Here is a 16,910-nt window from a genome sequence, read left to right as displayed (position 1 = left end):
TGTTTCTGGGCTCAGGCGAGAAAACTAAAATCAGTCAGAGTGTGCAGACCTATCTCTGATTGCTGATCCAGTAAACCCTGCTGACCAGCTTGTGGGTATGAACTTTACGTGCTCAGTTAAGACACTTGCTTATCATATTCATTACAACTGACGTTGTGATGTCTTCTGGCTATTGTCAAATTTCTTTTAGGGGATGTGATTATCACTGGTAAGGCCAACATTTGTTGCCCATCCGTAAATGCTCTTGAATTGATTGACTTGGGATGTTTTGGAGGGCAGTTAAGAGTCAACCACATTGCTGTTGGTCTGGAGTCCCATGTAGGCCAGACCAAATATTGATGGCAGATTTCCTTCCCTCAAAGGGACATTAGTCCGTTAGAATAGACTGATATTTGCAACAAACAATTTATAGTCATGATTAATGACACTGGCACTTAGTTCACATTTGTTAATTGAATTTAATATACACCCCCGCTGCTGTGATTTGAGGCCCAGGATGTGAACCTGAGACTGGGTCTTGGGATTACTGGACTGGGATTTTCCCACCGTGCAGCTGCCATCTCCTTGTGTCCAGACTCCTAGTCCAAACCAAAGTGAGAGTACAGATTACAGAGCCTGATTCCACACTGGGGAAGCAGTGGCGATTGGACAGCGGGTCTGGAATGCCGTCACTGCCAGGGAGCTACAACTGAACAGAACATGGGCCTTCCAGACAACTTCCAGATGTCGCTGAGCTTTCTACAGCCAATAAAGTGCTTTTTGAAGTATTGATTCTGTTGTGGTATAAGATATCCAGTAGCCAATTTGTACGAAGCCAAACTGCTACAAACAACAATGTGTTAACAACCAGCTAATCTGCTCTTTGATGTTGATTGAGGGATAAATTTGGCTGGGTGTTTAGAGATAATTTCCCGCTGTTCTTTGAAACAGTGTCAGGGGATCTTTTACATCCACCTCGAGTGAGCAAATAGGTCCTGAGTATAATATTTCATCCTTAAGATGTCACCTCCAATTATGCACCACTCCCTTAGTCCAGCAGTAGAGTGTTAATCTGGACATTTTTGGTGGAGCGTTGGCCTGGGGCTCTGTCCCAGAACACTGAGAGTCTGAGAACAGTGTTACTACCAACTGAGCCACAATTGTGCAATAATCTCTGGAAAGTCACCTCTAAACTCATGCCACCTATGATGACTAGCCAAAGAGCTATGTGGAAGAGCTGTGATTTAAAAGACCTAATTTTATTTTCTATTTTCTCTTAAATCACTTTCCAATATGACCTGTTCCTCATCTCCTTCTGACCCTTCACATCTTTTGCAAGTAACTTGGTGTTGGATGGAACTGACCCAGTATGATTGTCACCATGTGATTTTTGTCAAAGTTCACTGAAAGAAATTGAGTTTGGAGTGGAAATATTAACATGGTTTTCTTTTGTATCAAGTGTAAATAACATTCTGCAAATAAATTCCACCCAGGTATCAGTCTTGGTCTTACTGCACAGGTGTTACGGCTACTACATCCACGGGCGGTCTGTGCACGGACAAGCTGACATTGGTATGGAGTCGATGTATCTCAATCTCAAGAAGGAAGAGGTAATCAGATTTTGTGATAGATGGGTTAGATCAATCTTAAATAATTGTGATTTTCCATCAAATGAGAACATTAAGAAGTTAGGAATTAGAGTAGGATGTATAGTGTCTTGTGTTTCTTCCTCCATTTAATGAAATCATGGCTGTATCATTACCTTAACTCCACTTCCCCACCTAATTTTTGTAACCCTTGAATTTCCTTTGAACATATCCCACTCAGACCGGTCAGAACCAGGGACTAGGGTGTCACTGGCTAGGCCAGCATTCAATGTCTATCTCAGATGGTAATTTACTACTTTGAGATTTGGATTGTTGGTAGGTCTGGAGTCACATGTAGTCCAGACTAGGTAAGATTTCCTTCCCTAAAGGACATTAATGAACCACATAGGTTTTTTCTGACAATTGACAATGGTTTCATTGTCATTATCAGTCTCTTAATTGCAGACTTTTTCCTATTGAATTCACATTCCACCACCTGCCTTGGCAGGATTTGAACTTGTGTCCGTAAAACCTGGGTCAATGGGTTAACAGCCCAGCAATAATACCAATGGGTCATAGCCTCCCCAAGGCAAATGTGTTCGCGCAGCCCTTTGGGGTAGAGAATTCCAAAGATTCACCATCTTCTTAGTGAAGAAATCTATCCTCATCTCCATTATTCAAAAACTACAATCCCTAGTTCTGGACTGTTTGCTGGGAAAGAGGGAGAAATGTTCTTGCCGTGCCTGTACAGTTACTTTGAGTGCTTGTCTGCAGCGATTACAGGAAATCAGCCCTGGAGGAAATCAAAATCAAGTAGGTTTATTCCTTTCTTTCACCTTCAAGGGACAAAAGGTTTGTACATTCAAGAATATGCTTTTTCCAGACAGAATTTCCTGAGCTTGCTGTATCCAGAGGGTCCAGTGGAGCCAGGTGCAGAAACATCAACATCTGATGAAATGAGAGACAGTAGAAAAAGACACAGATTTGTTATTCAACAGGTGGCCATTCGCTCTATCAATTTGTGTGCCAGCTAGTGGTTGCACACTGGAAAGAAAACTAATACAATCCATGTGATCTTGGAGGGTAGAGGGACGTTATTGTTAAGGAAAGGTCAGAAACAATCTGACTTACAATGTTTTGTAAATGTTCACTTTTTACAGGATAACCTTTGTGCAATGAGAGGTCTTGAGCCCAACATGGATGTCCAGACTTTTGAGGTCTTAATTTCTAACAAGGTCAGACAACAATATGATCGGATACTATCGCCGCTGAATGAGGTACTTCAAGTTTTATTAATGGCTCTGTTTCAGGAATGTCTGATTTTAATTGTTTTAAAAATGAAATGTTTGGCCTCACTGTGGTTGAAGCAGTGTTTTCTTATTCAAATGCCTACCGTGTGGGGGCAAGCCATACTGGCCATCTGAAGAGCAGCCCACCCAGATATACCCTATCCCCAAAACCCTGCGTTTCCCATGGCCAATCCACCTACCCTGCTTATCTTTGGATTGTGGGAAGAAACAGGAGCACCCAGAGGAAATGCACACAGACATGGGGAGAATTTGCAAACTCTGCACAGACAGTAGCCTGAGAATGGAATCGAACCCCAGACCCTGGCCCTGTAAGGCTGTAGTGCTAATCACTGAGCCACTGTTCCACCCCAGTTATTGTTGGTAGCTTGGACTGTATGTTGCTTGCTTTGCACTTTAATGAATGTGTAGTGATTGTGACGAGGTCAGCCAGCTGGACCTCATGGAACATGAGTCCCCTGATTGGGGCTGTTAATCTGGCCCAGTCAAGGACCTCTGGCTGACAGATTAAAAACAGGAATATCAGACGTTCTGCTCACTCTGAGAGCTGGATCTGAGGGAGCTGGACCAATTGGAGAGTCAAGAACTGTCCACATGTAAATAAAAGGTGACTGGATGATGGGATACCAGTCTCTGAGGAGTTATTTTCGAGTGTGGCTTCAGTTGTTGAGGTCCAAAGCTCTGAAATTTCGTCTGTAATCCTTTGCAGTTTCTAATTGCTCTTCCTCATAAGAATAAACGTTAAATCCTGCTCTTTCCAGACTCTTCATGATTTTGAACACCTCAAACACAATGCATCGCTGCCTTCTCTAAGCAGGACAGTCGTGGCTTCTGAAAACTATCGAAATAGCTGAACTCCCTCACCAGGGGAACCATTCTTGTCAATGCTTTTGCACACCATCTAAAACTTTCACGTCCTTCTCTAAGTATGGGGCCCATAATTAGTCGCAATACTCCAGCTGAGGCTGAACCAGTGTTTTATAAACTTTCACTACAAGTCACCTGCTTTTGTACCGTATGTCTCTATTTATAAAGCCTGCATCCTCCTCACAGTCCACAGCACGTCCAAAGTTTATGACATCTTCATATGTTGAAATTGTGCCTTTCACACCCAAGTCTAAATTTATAATTTATGTCATAAGAAACAGTGCTCCTTATCCTAACACCTGAGGATGCCACTATATACCTCCGAGAAAAACAATTGATCACCATTCCTCTCTGTTTCCTGTTTGTCAACCTAATATCGCTCCTGTTTATTTCATGTGATTCATCTTTGCTGATGAGCCTTTTATGTGGCACTTTATCAATTGGCTTTCATTTCAAAGACCATTTGCATCATGTCTGCCATGTGTGTTTTGTGTCAGTGTGTGTTTTGACTCTGTGTGTGTGTGCTTTTGTGTGTTTTGTTTTGGTATGTATCTGTGCATGTGTGAGTAGTGTCTGTGTGTTGTGTGCATGTGGTATATGCCTGCGTATGCCAAAATTGTCCTGACCTCTGTTTCTGATCTTCAAAATGAAAATCATGCCCTGAAGGTAAAAATAAGAATTTACCAGAGCTACAAGATTATATAAGATGGATAAGGCTCTGTAGCAAATGGAAGACTGAGTGATGGTATATCGGATACTTTAAAGATTTTGATAGCATTGCAAAAATGTTTACCCTTGAAGATATAAATATATGGTGGTCACTAATAAATTCGACAGGAATTCAGGCAAAATTCATTATCAACAGAAATGGCCAAATGTAGAACTTACTACCACAGGGAGTAGAGAGTCTGAGGTAGAGAGTCTGAGATGAGAACATTTGTGAGCAGCATAAAGACCAGCAGGGAGCAGTTGAACCAAATGCTGTTACCTTTGACATGGACTTAAATGTGATGTGGAATGTGGCCTTGATACTGAGCCCTCAGTTTGTTTTCTACTTTATCCTTGAAGGCAGCAAGAGTAAATCGAAGCATTCATGAGGATTCAGCCACCCTGCAGCAGAATCTGAAAGCCTACTACACAATGAATAAGTTCCTTTCATCCTTCCTTGAACATGTGAGCTGGTGCCTTTCATTTGTTTTTTGCCTGAGTGAGAGTGGGATATTTAGCTACTGTGTGGGTTGCTGTGGGAATATGTAGCCTCTGGGATAAAAGAACCTGAGAAGTTTGTTCAAAGACAAAGTTGCTGGAAAAGCTCAGCAGGTCTGGCAGCATCTGTGGAGAAAAAAACAGAGGAACTGTTCTGAGGAAGGGTCACCGGACCCAAAACGTTAACTTTGTTTTCTCCTCCACAGATGCTGCCAGACCTGCTGTGCTTTTCCAGCAACTTTGTTTTTGTTCCTGATTTACAGCATCTGCAGTTTTTTTGGTTTTTATTAGAAATTTGTTTAATATGTCGTGTGAAATCAAGAGGAAACACCCCTGTGGCACCATATGGGATATACAGAATGAACACGCTGCCCTTTCACCTAGCAATTCCATTTCACTTCATGCAGGTAGAAGACCTCAATTCTGTTGATTATGTTAAGTCAGTGTATATTATGATAAGAGCAATTGTGTTACAGCTTAGTCCACTCTCAATTAATCTAATTGCAAAGAACACTAAAGTAATTTAGTTTTAAATCATTTAAATGTTGTCTTTTTTGATCCTTTAAAATAGAGTATCGGCATCTTCCCCCCTCTCAGGGAGGTTTGAAAGTCTTTGGAAGTCTCTTGTGGAAAGGGAATGGAAGGAAATTAGATTCCCTACAGTGTGGAAACAGGCCCTTTGGCCCAACAAGCCCACACCACCCCTTGAAGCATCCCACCCAGACCCATCCCCCTATAACACACACACCCCTGAACACTACGGGCAATGTAGCATGGCCGATCCACCTCGCCTGCACATCTTTGGACTGTGGGAGGAAACCGGAGCACCCAGCGGAAACCCATGCAGACACGGAGAGAATGTGCAAACTCCACACAGACAGTTGCCCAAGGGTGGAATCGAACCCGGGTTCCTGGCGCTGTGAGGCTGCAGTGCTAACCACTGAAGCAGCATGCCACCCTAAAGAGTCCTTGAATATTTTTAAGGATGAGGTGGAGGGATTCCTGTTAAGTGAGGAGATAGAAGATTATCAGGGAATGATAGGAATGTTAGATTGAGGTTACAATCAGATCAGTTATGATCTTACTAGTTAGCAGGTATGGGTTTGAAGGGTCCAATGGCCTACTCCTGCACCTTATCTATACTTTGGTATCACACCAATCACATTATTTGACCAACAAGACTAGCAATTAATGTACTACTTTTACCACTTAAGTGGTATTTGAGTCTCAAACAGCAGTGAATTACTTCTGGAGTGCAGAGAAACTATCTGTTTTTATTGATGTTGGCCGAGGGCTAAGTGTTATCCATATCTTGTGCAGGACTCCCTTGCTCTTCTTTAAAATACCATTCTGAACTCTTTTACTTCCTCCTGAGAGGAAAGGCAGCGCTTTGGTTTAGTGCCTCACCCGAAAGACAGCACCTTGGACAGTGCAGCACTCCCTCAGCCACGCAGTGGAATGCCAGTTTGAGTTGCAGTATAGTATTCAGGTTGCTGGGGTTGGGTGTAAACACAGCAGCCAGTCAATGCCAGAAATATCCCTCAAACAACATGGGATTAAATAATGAGCACTCTTGAATTTGGTGCTATTGCCTATTCATGGGGAAAACATTTTATGTCTAGCAGTGTCACAGAATTTCTCATCAGTTTTTACAGCAATCAATAGTGGTTACATGTTCGTCATTAGACGAGCTTTTGATTCCAAATTTTAATTGGGTTCAAATTTCACCATCTGCTACAGAACATTATGCTGGGGCCTGGATGACTAGTCTAGTGACATTAGCACCTCTGTTTTTATATGTGGTCCCCTTAATGCTACACTGGGGATCAGCCCATTTTATAAATGAAAACCATGATACAAGACTTGAAGCAATAATCTTCTAATCAGTGGTTCATTCAGCAGGCTTATTGGATGCTTGGCTGAACTCAGCTACAAGCTCTGAGTTCTAAAATCACAAGTTCCAAAGAGGTTGGGGTTCAGTTTCCAGTCTGCGCTGATTCGATCTGTTCCTTTTAGGAGAGATGTAATAATTGGTCCCTGAGTAAATATAAAGCAGACATGATAAACCCAACAAAGAAGACAGGAGAACTTTGTGTATCCTCGGAATGGTCAAAATGTGGACTTCATTCCAACACAGAGCAGCAAGCGTTAAGTGGAAAGGAATGAGCCTGAATCTTTTTTGTTTTGTTTTTAAGCTAGTGATTCAGCAATGTATTGGTAATATTTACTTATTGGAGAGTGTGTGATCAAATCTTACCATGGCAGTTTTGAGAATCTGAATTCAGATCTTAATGAAACTAACTGTTGTATATAGATAGGCATTGTTTCCAGACCAGACCATATTGTTACGTGACATCACGACATGTAATATTGCAGTATAAAGGTGTCTCTCTCGTCTTTAGATGCTGCCTTTCTATAATGGAGTCAGTGTGGTGTGTTTAGACAGCTTATGTTCGTGTAATGTAGAGCAACATCAGTAAGTACTGAACCCAGACTGTGTAAATGTGCAATATTACAGATGTGCAAATAATTAGTGTTGTAAATAAACCTCAAGACATCTGTTTCAACACGAACCCCACGATTTGTGGTATAAATTTTGTAGACATTTTGGAGAGGGTGCAAAAGAGAAATTTACTGGGATGTTGCCTGAACTGGAGTGTATTAGCTATAAGGAGAAGTAGGACATACCTGAATTGTTTTTGCTAGCACATCAGAGGCAGAGGGTGGACCTGATAGAAGAATATAAACTAATGAGAGGCATGGATAGGCTGGATATTCGGTGTCTTTTTCCCAGAACGAAAATGTCAAATACTAGGGGCATAGGTTTAAGGTGAGGTGGGGAAGTTTAAAGGAGATGAATAAAACAGGTTTTTTATACAGAAGGTGGTAGGTGTCTGGAACGCACTGCCAGAGGAGGTGATACAAGCAGATTCATTAGCAATTTTTAAGAGACATTCAGAAAAACAGATAAATAGGCAGGGAAGAGAGGAATATGGACCGTGTGCAGGCAGCTGGGATTAGTACAGAATAGCATCACGGTTGGCATAGACAAGGTGGCCAAGGGGCCTGTTCCTGTGCTGTATTGTTCTGTGTTCTATGTGAACTAACATATAGAAAATCACAAGGCACACAACAGTAACAGTGACCATTAAAGTGTCAGATTGTCTTTAAACAAAAATCCAACAGAGTCACTAATGCCCTTTGGGGATGGAAACTAGCCGTCTCTACTTGGCTGTGCTGTGTGTGTTAACATGCACAAGGAAATTCACAGTTTCCTCTGAGGCACCTGAAGGGAAGATGCAGTTCTGTTCTGAGAGATGTGGAGGGTGTCAAACTGGTGAGTGAAGGTACAGATGACCATTCAACCTTTTACCTTTACCAAGCAAAAACTCAAAAACCAAGTTTTCGTTCTGAAATAACAGATCATTTGATAGGAAAGGTTTTAACATTAACAAAGAGTTAAAATATTTTTTTAAAACTGGTTGGAATGAATGCGTTTGTGCAACTGTCCTACTGTCTCTGCTGTCCAAAACAACAAGAATCTATTCCAAAAGCTTCAATCCGACCAGTCAATCCAACATTCCCAACAACAGGGAGACCCGTGCACACTGTAGTGGGAGAGAGAGACCTCTGAAGTGCCATACTTGGAGGGTCAGAGAGAGGGCTCTGGAGGAAATGTACTTTTCGTTTATTGCTTGACAACAGCTGGGACCCTGGGTGTGGTTTGTGAAATCTATCAGTAAAAATAGAAGCCTGGTTTGAAACCAGAAAAAATAACTTATCAAAAAAGCAGAATCTTAAAGAGCCTGCTCCAATCTGAAATAATTTTTGCCAATTTTCTTTTGCATAATCTGTTTTAAACTTGTATTTCTTTCCTCCTGTTCTGTCAATTTTATTTTTGTTCCTCCTCCTAATGCCTCACCTTCGCTGTATCGTAATTCCCATTTTTGCTTGGAACTGTTAACCTGATTTACTGGAAACTGTTAACTGAAATTTAGGAATGATTAGCATGCTCAAATTTTCATCTTCATAAAATCAGTGTGAAGCAGGCTATTCAGCCCATCAAGTCCACACCAACCCTCTGAAAAGGATCCCACCCAGACCTAACTGTGTGCCCTATCTCTACAAACCTGCATTTCCCATGGCTAATCCGCCCAGGCTACACACCCCTGAACACTATGGGCAATTAAGCATTGCCAATCCACCCAGCCTGCACACCTTTGGACTCTAGGAGGAACCCCATGCGGACACAGGGAGAATGTGCAGACTCCACACAGACAGTCACCTGAACATGGAATTGAACCTGGGACCCTGGCGCTGTTAGGCAGCAGTGCTAACCACTGAGCCACTTTACTGCCTTTCTCTTTAAGAGTACAACTTTACATCTCCTTGGTGACTTCCCCTCCTCACCTTCTGAGATAAAGAAGCACTTGTGAAGTTGGTGTTGCAGTGTTAAAAACGCGGTGAGTGGTGGAAGAGATGTATCCATGTAAAGTGCCATTCTTTAAGCTATTACCACCAGAGGTTGAAGAGCAGCGTGCCCGTGAGATCTTGACTACCTGGTTTTAAATGGTTGGCCAAAGTCCCAGTCTGTCCATTAGCTGCTGTGGCCCCCATCATGTCATCAGCACATGACTTCAATTGCTTCTCATCTCTGCAAACTGTACTCCTGACTTTACACAGTACTTACACTGACCCATTTTCTTGTCCAGTCACCCATTTACTGGCCTGAGGCTAATAAGTTGCTAAAATAATATCTGGCACTTATTAAAATTTGTCTATGCATTTATTGCCCATCCCCAATTGCCCAGAGGGCAATTAAGTGTCAACTGTAATTGCCGTGGATGCAGTCACATATGAGCCAGACCAGATAAAGATAGCAGATTTCATTCTCTCAGAGACATTGATGAACCAGATGGGTTTTCACAAAAATTAACATCTAGAGCATGGATGCCAGTATGTTATGTTTTTATTCCAGATTTTTATTGAATTCACATGTCACCACGGTGGGATTTAAATCCAGGTCCCTAAAATATTAACCCAAGGTTATGTATGATTAATCCAGTGACACTGCTGAGGGACCACAACCCCCAACCCCACCAAACATACAGAAAATGTGAGGGAAGCATGGTGTTGTTGGATGAGATATTAAACTGAGGCGTTACCTATCGAGAAAAGTGCATGCAATCAATCTCTTGGTGTTATTTGAAGAGAAGCCTTCCTGACACTCTGGTCAAACTTCACCTGATGCTACCAAATGCAGATTCAGTGCTCATTGATTTACTCAGGATTTATGGGATTTGACTGTGCGCACACACAGTTGGTGTATTTGCCAACAAAACAATGGTGATCAGACTTCAAAGGTAAAAATCATTTGAGGCCAAGCAGTTTGCGATGTCTAGTTAAGATGAGGTACCCAGTGAATGTTTACCATTTATTGATATGCAAACTATTCTCGACATTAACAATCTTACAGAGTGCTCTTTGTGCAGGCCTACAAAGATATGGACTATGTAGTCAAGGAAAAACTCTTTCTGGAGAGAATCTTGGACTTTGAGTTTCAACGTTCAGACGATCGGAGTTTCTTTTACAATGGTAAGAGCAGCATGTTTGCCTGTGTTTCACTGACTGGCTCTATTTAGTTTTGCAGCAATCAGATTTAACACACGTCGGCAGCATTTGCTGCAGTTTGAATTTGGCTGGAGTGTCCCTGCAGCAGTCATACAAAGTTCAGGGCAGTGTTTAATATGATTGGGAGGGATTACTCACCACAAAAGACAACCTGTCAAAATCTAAATGTAGCTCTTTGCCTGGACTGACAGAGCCAAAATCCGGCCTGTGAAATACATGTTGCTATTTTGGTGAAATGTGCCGAGAATTGTTGTTTTACATCCATTATCTCAAGTTTCATTACAAAAATGCACATTTCCATTTGTAGCAGTGGAATTTTGTGGAGTGTCCTAATATGGAGAAGACATCTTGTAGCACAGCAGTAGATAGCATCTCTGCCTTGTGAGTTAGATAGTCCTAGAGTAAGGTCCTGCACCAGGACCCAACGGTGAAGAAATGTTGGCAGGCATGCAGGTCAGTGATCAACCTGCAAATCCCTCCAGCAAGGTAAGAGCAGGGGAGAGGGTGGCACAGTGCCGGCACACTGGTTCAGTGTTAGCACTGCTGCCTCAAAATGCCGGCGACCCAGGTTTGATTCCACTTTTGGGTGACAGTCTGTGTGGAGTTTGCACATTCTTTCTGTGTCTGTGTGGGTTTCCTCCGGGTACTCCAGTTTCCTCCCACAGTCCAAAGATGTGCAGGTTAGTTGGATTAACCTTGGTGAATTGCCCATAGTGTCCAGGGATGTGTAAGCTGGGTGGGTTAGCCATGGGGAATGCGGGGCTACAGGATTGGGTAGGGGGCAGGGTCTGGGTGGGATGCTGCTCAGAGGGTTGATGTGGACTGGTTGGGCTGAATGGCCTGCTTCCACACTCTAGGAATTCTGTGAGATTCTTGGCCAGCCATGCACTCATAGACATTATGCATGTGTTGCAAAGACAGTTGGAATCTCTGCTATTGCTGTCCTTAGCTCTAGACAACATCATGCATGTACGAGTGCAGTTTGCCACAGCAACCTGAACTCCATGAGTGAGTTGTAACACAACATTGCGGAGGGGAAGCAAACCAAAATTTGGGTGGAAAATTAGGAAGATTCCAATGAATAACTGGAACTGTATTTCACATCTTCAGGGTGATTGTTCCCTTGTCAGGAGCCTTTCTGTTGGCATCTGCAGAGCTTGAAATACAACATGTAAATGATCTCTTCCACCTTCCTCAAACTGTCATTGTATCCATCACAATTCTCCTCTTCGCTAGGTTTTCGGTAATGCTCCTAGAATGGGAATTTAATTCTGTTATTTTGAGTCATACAGTTATACAACACTGAAACAAACCAGACCATGCTGACCATAATCCCAAACTAAATCAGTCATTCCTGCCTGCACTTGTCCGTCCAAACATTTCCTTCTGCGCGTACTTACCCACATGTCTTTTAAACATTGTAACTCTATCTGCATCTGCTATTTCCTGCAGGAGTACATTGTACACGTGAATCACTCTCTATGTAAAAAAAGTTGCCCCTCTTGACTTGTTTAAGTCTTGTTTAAATCTTTCTCCTCTCACCTTAAAAGCTACCCCCTAGTCTTGAAAATCCCAGCCCTCGGAAAAAAACACCTACCATTAACCCCAACCTACTTTATGAGTTTATAAACCTCTGTAAGGTCACCCCTCAACCTCTACACTTCAGTGAAAGAGTCCCAGCCTCTCTTCCCTTTGCAACCATTGTGTATTGTGCAACACCTGACCTTTTTGCAAAGTTAATCCAAAACAAAATGACAGGTGGGAGAAAAGCGAATGTGGAAATGAACGTGATCCACATCCTGACGGATGGAGCATCATTGCTGAACACTTTGCCCAGTCCAAGAAGTTCTCTCTTCCCTAAGGCAGAAACTAAACTTGATAAAGAAAAAATGGAGATAATGGGAACTGCAGATGCTGGAGAATCCACGATAACAAAGTGTGGAGCTGAATGTACACAGCAGGCCAAGCAGCATCTCAGGAGCACAAAAGCTGACGTTTCGGGCCTAGACTCTTCATCAGAAAAGGGGGATGGGGAGAGGATTCTGAAATAAATAGAAAGAAGGGGAGACGGACCAAAGGTGGATAGAGGTGAATATAGGTGGAGAGGAGAGTATGGGTGGGGAGGTAGGGGAGGGATAGGTCAGTTCAGGGAGGACGAACAGGTCACGGGGGCAGGACGAGGTTAGTAGGTAGGAAATGGAGGTGCGGCTTGAGGTGGGAGGAGGGGATAAGTGAGAGGAAGAACAGGTTAGGGAGGTGGGGATGAGCTGGGCTGGTTTTGGGATGCAGTGGGGGGAGGGGAGATTTTGAAGCTGGTGAAATCCACATTGATACCATTGGGCTGCAGGGTTCCCAAGCAGAATATGAGTTGCTGTTCCTACAACCTTCGGGTGGCATCATTGTGGCAGTGCAGGAGGCCCCTGATGGACATGTCATCTAAAGAATGGGAGGGGGAGTGGAAATGGTTTGCGACTGGGAGGTGCAGTTGTTTATTGCGAACTAAGTTTCCATCCCCACCTTTGTTTGCCTTCTGGAGAGACCACTCTCTCTGTGACTCCCTTGTTCGCTCCACACTCCCCTCCAACCCCACCACACCCAGTACCTTCCCCTGCAAACACAGGACGTGCTACACCTGCCCCCACATCTCCGCCCTCACCCCTATCCCAGGTCCCAAGATGACTTTCCACATCAAGCAGATGTTCACCTGCACATCTGCCAATGTGGTATACTGCATCCACTGTACCCGGTCTGGCTTCCTCTACATTGGGGAAACCAAGCGGAGGCTTGGGGACTGCTTTGCAGAACACCTCCGCTCGATTCACAATAAACAACTGCACCTCCCAGTCGCGAACCATTCAGGGATGTGTAGATTAGGGGTATGGGTCTGGATGGGATGCTCAGAGGGTTGGTGAGGACTTGTTGGGCCAGAGGACCTGTTTCCACACAATAGGAATTTGATGATTGACCACCTGATTTTAAGTCTGTGATCAATAGAACACACAAACCAGGATTCTGTACTTCACAAGACTTCCTGTTTATCACGTAGTTAGGTTCCAGCTTTGGCCTCATTAGGGGCATTTAAGCGGCTATTAGAGAGGCATATGGATGATAGTGTAAGGTAGGGTAGAGGTTAGATAGACCTTAGGTTGAGGGTAAAAGTTGGCACAACATTGTGGGCTTAAGGGCCTGTACTGTGCTGTACAGTTCTATGTTCTATGTGCACATGCACAATAAATAGCAAAAAAAAGACATTCCTAGACCCTTGAAACTCTGCCTTACACACCCAGGCAGACAGATATAAACAGGAAAAAGAAAAGCATAGCTGGAGGTAAAACTGGAAAAAACAGTTCTACAGTATTTGTTCACAAGATCTGTTTGGTTGTTTTCAATGATCTGAAAGTTTCTCCTCAACCTTCCTTTTTCCAAAAGCCTCCACCGACTTATAAGGGGCACCTGATGGCTGCTTAATTCCTGAAAGGACTCTGATTTGTCCAATTCAAGGTCAATATATGCAGCATCTACTGAAGGAAAGATTGGATTAGGATTATTTTCGTTAGAAAGACGGAGATTGAGGGGGGACCTGATTGAGGTCTACAAAACATATGGCCATCCACACCAACTCTCCAAAGAATATCCCATCCAGACCCAGCCACAATCCTCTAACTCTACATTTTACTATATGCTCACCCACCTAACCTACACATTATGGGACAATTTAGCATGGCTAACCCACCCAGTCTACACACGATGGGACAATTTAACATGGCTAACCCACCCAGTCTACACATTGTGGGACAATTTAGCATGGCCAACCCACCTAGCCCACACATTATGGGACAATTTAGCATGGCTAACCCACCTAGCCCACACATTATGGGACAATTTAGCTTGGCTGACCTACCTAGCCCACACATTATGGGACAATTTAGCATGGCTAACCCACCAAGCCCACACATTATGGGACAATTTAGCATGCCTGACCTACCTAGCCCACACATTATGGGACAATTTAGCATGCCTGACCTACCTAGCCTACACATCTTTGGACTACGAGAGGAAACTGGAACACCCAGAGGGAACTCACACAGACAGTCTCCCAAGGCTAGAATCGAACCCGGGTCCCTGGCTGTAAGTCAGCTGTGCTAACCACTGAGCTACCATGCTGTGCACTGCCTCCCCTATAGCCCAAGCTGTTCAGCAACCTGGTGATGAATCACATAGCCGTGGACAGGCAGAGGATCTTTAATTCTGACCTAGCTGCTCCAAGTTTCTATGCACAGAAATAGGCGTTGGCGTGTCAGCTGGGGCGTCGATTTCTGGTTCTGGAAGCCACTGCCATGTATGGACCTTGGAGACCCCCAGAGATGGAAAGAAAATTAGTGGGAATGCTAATCATGACTCCCTGTTTCAGGATTGGGAACTTCATTCATGTATTGTAATTTATAAGCCCAGTCCATTGTGAATGATATAGCGTCTCTCTGGCTCTTCACAAAATTACTTTAAAAAAAAAGACATATTCAACTATACTTCATATTCTTCAGACATCCTTCGGTATGATCCTGACAGGTTGGGTAAGTGGGCAAATGAATGGCAGATGTAGTATAATTTGGATAAATGTGAGTTTATTCACTTTGGAAGCAAAACCAAAAAGGCAGATTACTACCTGAATTGGGAGAGGAGGGTGTGAAGTAGGACCTGGATGTCCTTGTGCGCCAGTTGCTGAAGGTAAGCATGTAACGTGCAGCAGGTGGTAAAAAAGGCAAATGGTATGTTGGCCATCATTGTGAAAGTTTTCAAGTACAGGAGCAGAGATGTGTTGTTGCAGTTGTACAGAGCCTTGGTGAGGCCACAGTGGATGTTGTGCGCAGTTTTGGTCTCTTTCTCTGAGGAGGAATGCTCTTGCTCTCGAGGGAGCGCAGCGAAGGTTTACCAGGTTGATCCCAGGGATGGCAGGCCTGACGTATGAGGAGAGATTGACACGTTTAGGATTGTTTTTACTGGAATTCAGATGAATGAGGAGGGATCATATAGAGAGTGATTAAAAAAACTAACAAGACTGGACAGGGTAGATGCAGGGAGGATGTTCCCGCTGGTGGGTAACTCCAGAACCAGGGGTCACAGTATGGGGATTCGGGATAGATCATTTAGGATGGAGATGAGCAGACATTTCTCCATCCAAGGAGGTGTGAGCCTGTGGAATTCATTACCACAGGAAGAGGTTGATGCCAAAACATTGAATGTATTCAAGAGATGATTAGATATAGCACTTGGGATGAATGGAATCAAAGCTTACAAGAGGAAGCAGGATTAGGCTATTGAGTTGGACGATCAGCCATGATCGTGAAGATTGGCAGGGAAGGCTTGAAGGGCCGATTGGCCTCCTCCTGCCCCTATCTTCTCTCCTTCTGTGTAAGTTTCTGCACTCTCCGCTCCTCAAAACCGACCTGTTTGATGCATGTTAAGACCTCTGCCCTCAGATCCCGTGATGTAACCCAGCCCAAAATTCAGTCTGGCTTTCCCTTCCATGATGCAGGTAGGTTTTACTGTAACTTGTAAAAGCTACTTGTTTTTTTCTGAGCCAAAGACTGCCTGGCTCTCTCTTGAACATGCACTGATTATATTTGCTTCAGGTGCCTTGCCTTGCCAGACATTCCATTGCAGGGAATCACCACCTTCATGTTAAACTGGGACAGTCTGTTCACGTTGACCCATCCTGAGTGGGAGTCCGTACTTCCTGCTGTTTGTGAGCATGTCTGTCTATTTGTACAACCTTCCCATCCTGTTTTTACAACTGTAGAAATGCCCGAAGCCAGCCAACAAAATGCCTAACGTGAGAGTTTCTGACTTGGTACACGAGGCTCAATCGTTTTCCAATCTCGTTGTTTTCAGATGACCGGACCCTCTTCAGCAATGTTCTTTATTATGGCCATGAGTTGGTCCTGCTGTTGTTTGATATTCTGCTCTTCTCTGTCGTGGATCTGGGCACCCAGGACTTTGTGCTGGCAACAATCATCACTTATCTTGTACAGAAGGTAAGTGACAGCGATTGAACACAAATCTGAATTGTGTCAGGAGCTTGGATTTCTGCTGTTACGACAAACGTAACAGCGGCAGTGAAGAGAAGGCTCTTGACTCCACCTAGCCTGTCTCTATATTTTATGACACAATATATATATTCCCCATCTCATCCAAAACCACCAGCGCAGGTGAAAACCAGATTGAAAACCCCAATTAGGGGCGTGAGATCATCTCAGGAATTTGACTCTGCAAAGCCCCCCCACCACCTTTTCATTCAGGGTATCACTCTGATCCTGATTGTTATCTAGCTTTTGTA

The 16,910-nt window shown here is 43.6% G+C and overlaps 1 protein-coding gene across 3 annotated transcripts in view; it reads left to right on the top strand.

The window, feature by feature from the left end:
* LOC125459672 (meckelin-like) overlaps positions 1-16,910 on the top strand; it is a 114,648-nt gene that overhangs the window by 94,213 nt on the left and 3,525 nt on the right. The window contains exons 23-29 of one of the 3 annotated variants that reach the window (XR_007249076.2): positions 1,473-1,589; positions 2,726-2,842; positions 4,808-4,912; positions 5,218-5,352; positions 7,348-7,421; positions 10,438-10,540; positions 16,466-16,580. Coding sequence is in view for 2 of the 3 variants with exons in the window: in XM_048546347.2 (XP_048402304.1) it covers positions 1,473-1,589; positions 2,726-2,842; positions 4,808-4,912; positions 5,218-5,352; positions 10,438-10,540; positions 16,466-16,608 (720 nt within the window). In the remaining variant the exon portion in view is untranslated. Of the gene's footprint in view, positions 1-1,472; positions 1,590-2,725; positions 2,843-4,807; positions 4,913-5,217; positions 5,353-7,347; positions 7,422-10,437; positions 10,541-16,465; positions 16,609-16,910 lie in introns of those variants that run through there. The other 2 variants (XM_048546347.2, XM_048546348.2) reach the window with 2 other exon arrangements.

The sequence above is a fragment of the Stegostoma tigrinum genome, chromosome 16 (assembly GCF_030684315.1).
Source record: "Stegostoma tigrinum isolate sSteTig4 chromosome 16, sSteTig4.hap1, whole genome shotgun sequence".
NCBI lineage: Eukaryota > Metazoa > Chordata > Chondrichthyes > Orectolobiformes > Stegostomatidae > Stegostoma > Stegostoma tigrinum.
The sequence above is the reverse complement of the archived record's forward strand: the minus strand, read 5'-3'. Positions and strand labels throughout refer to the sequence as shown.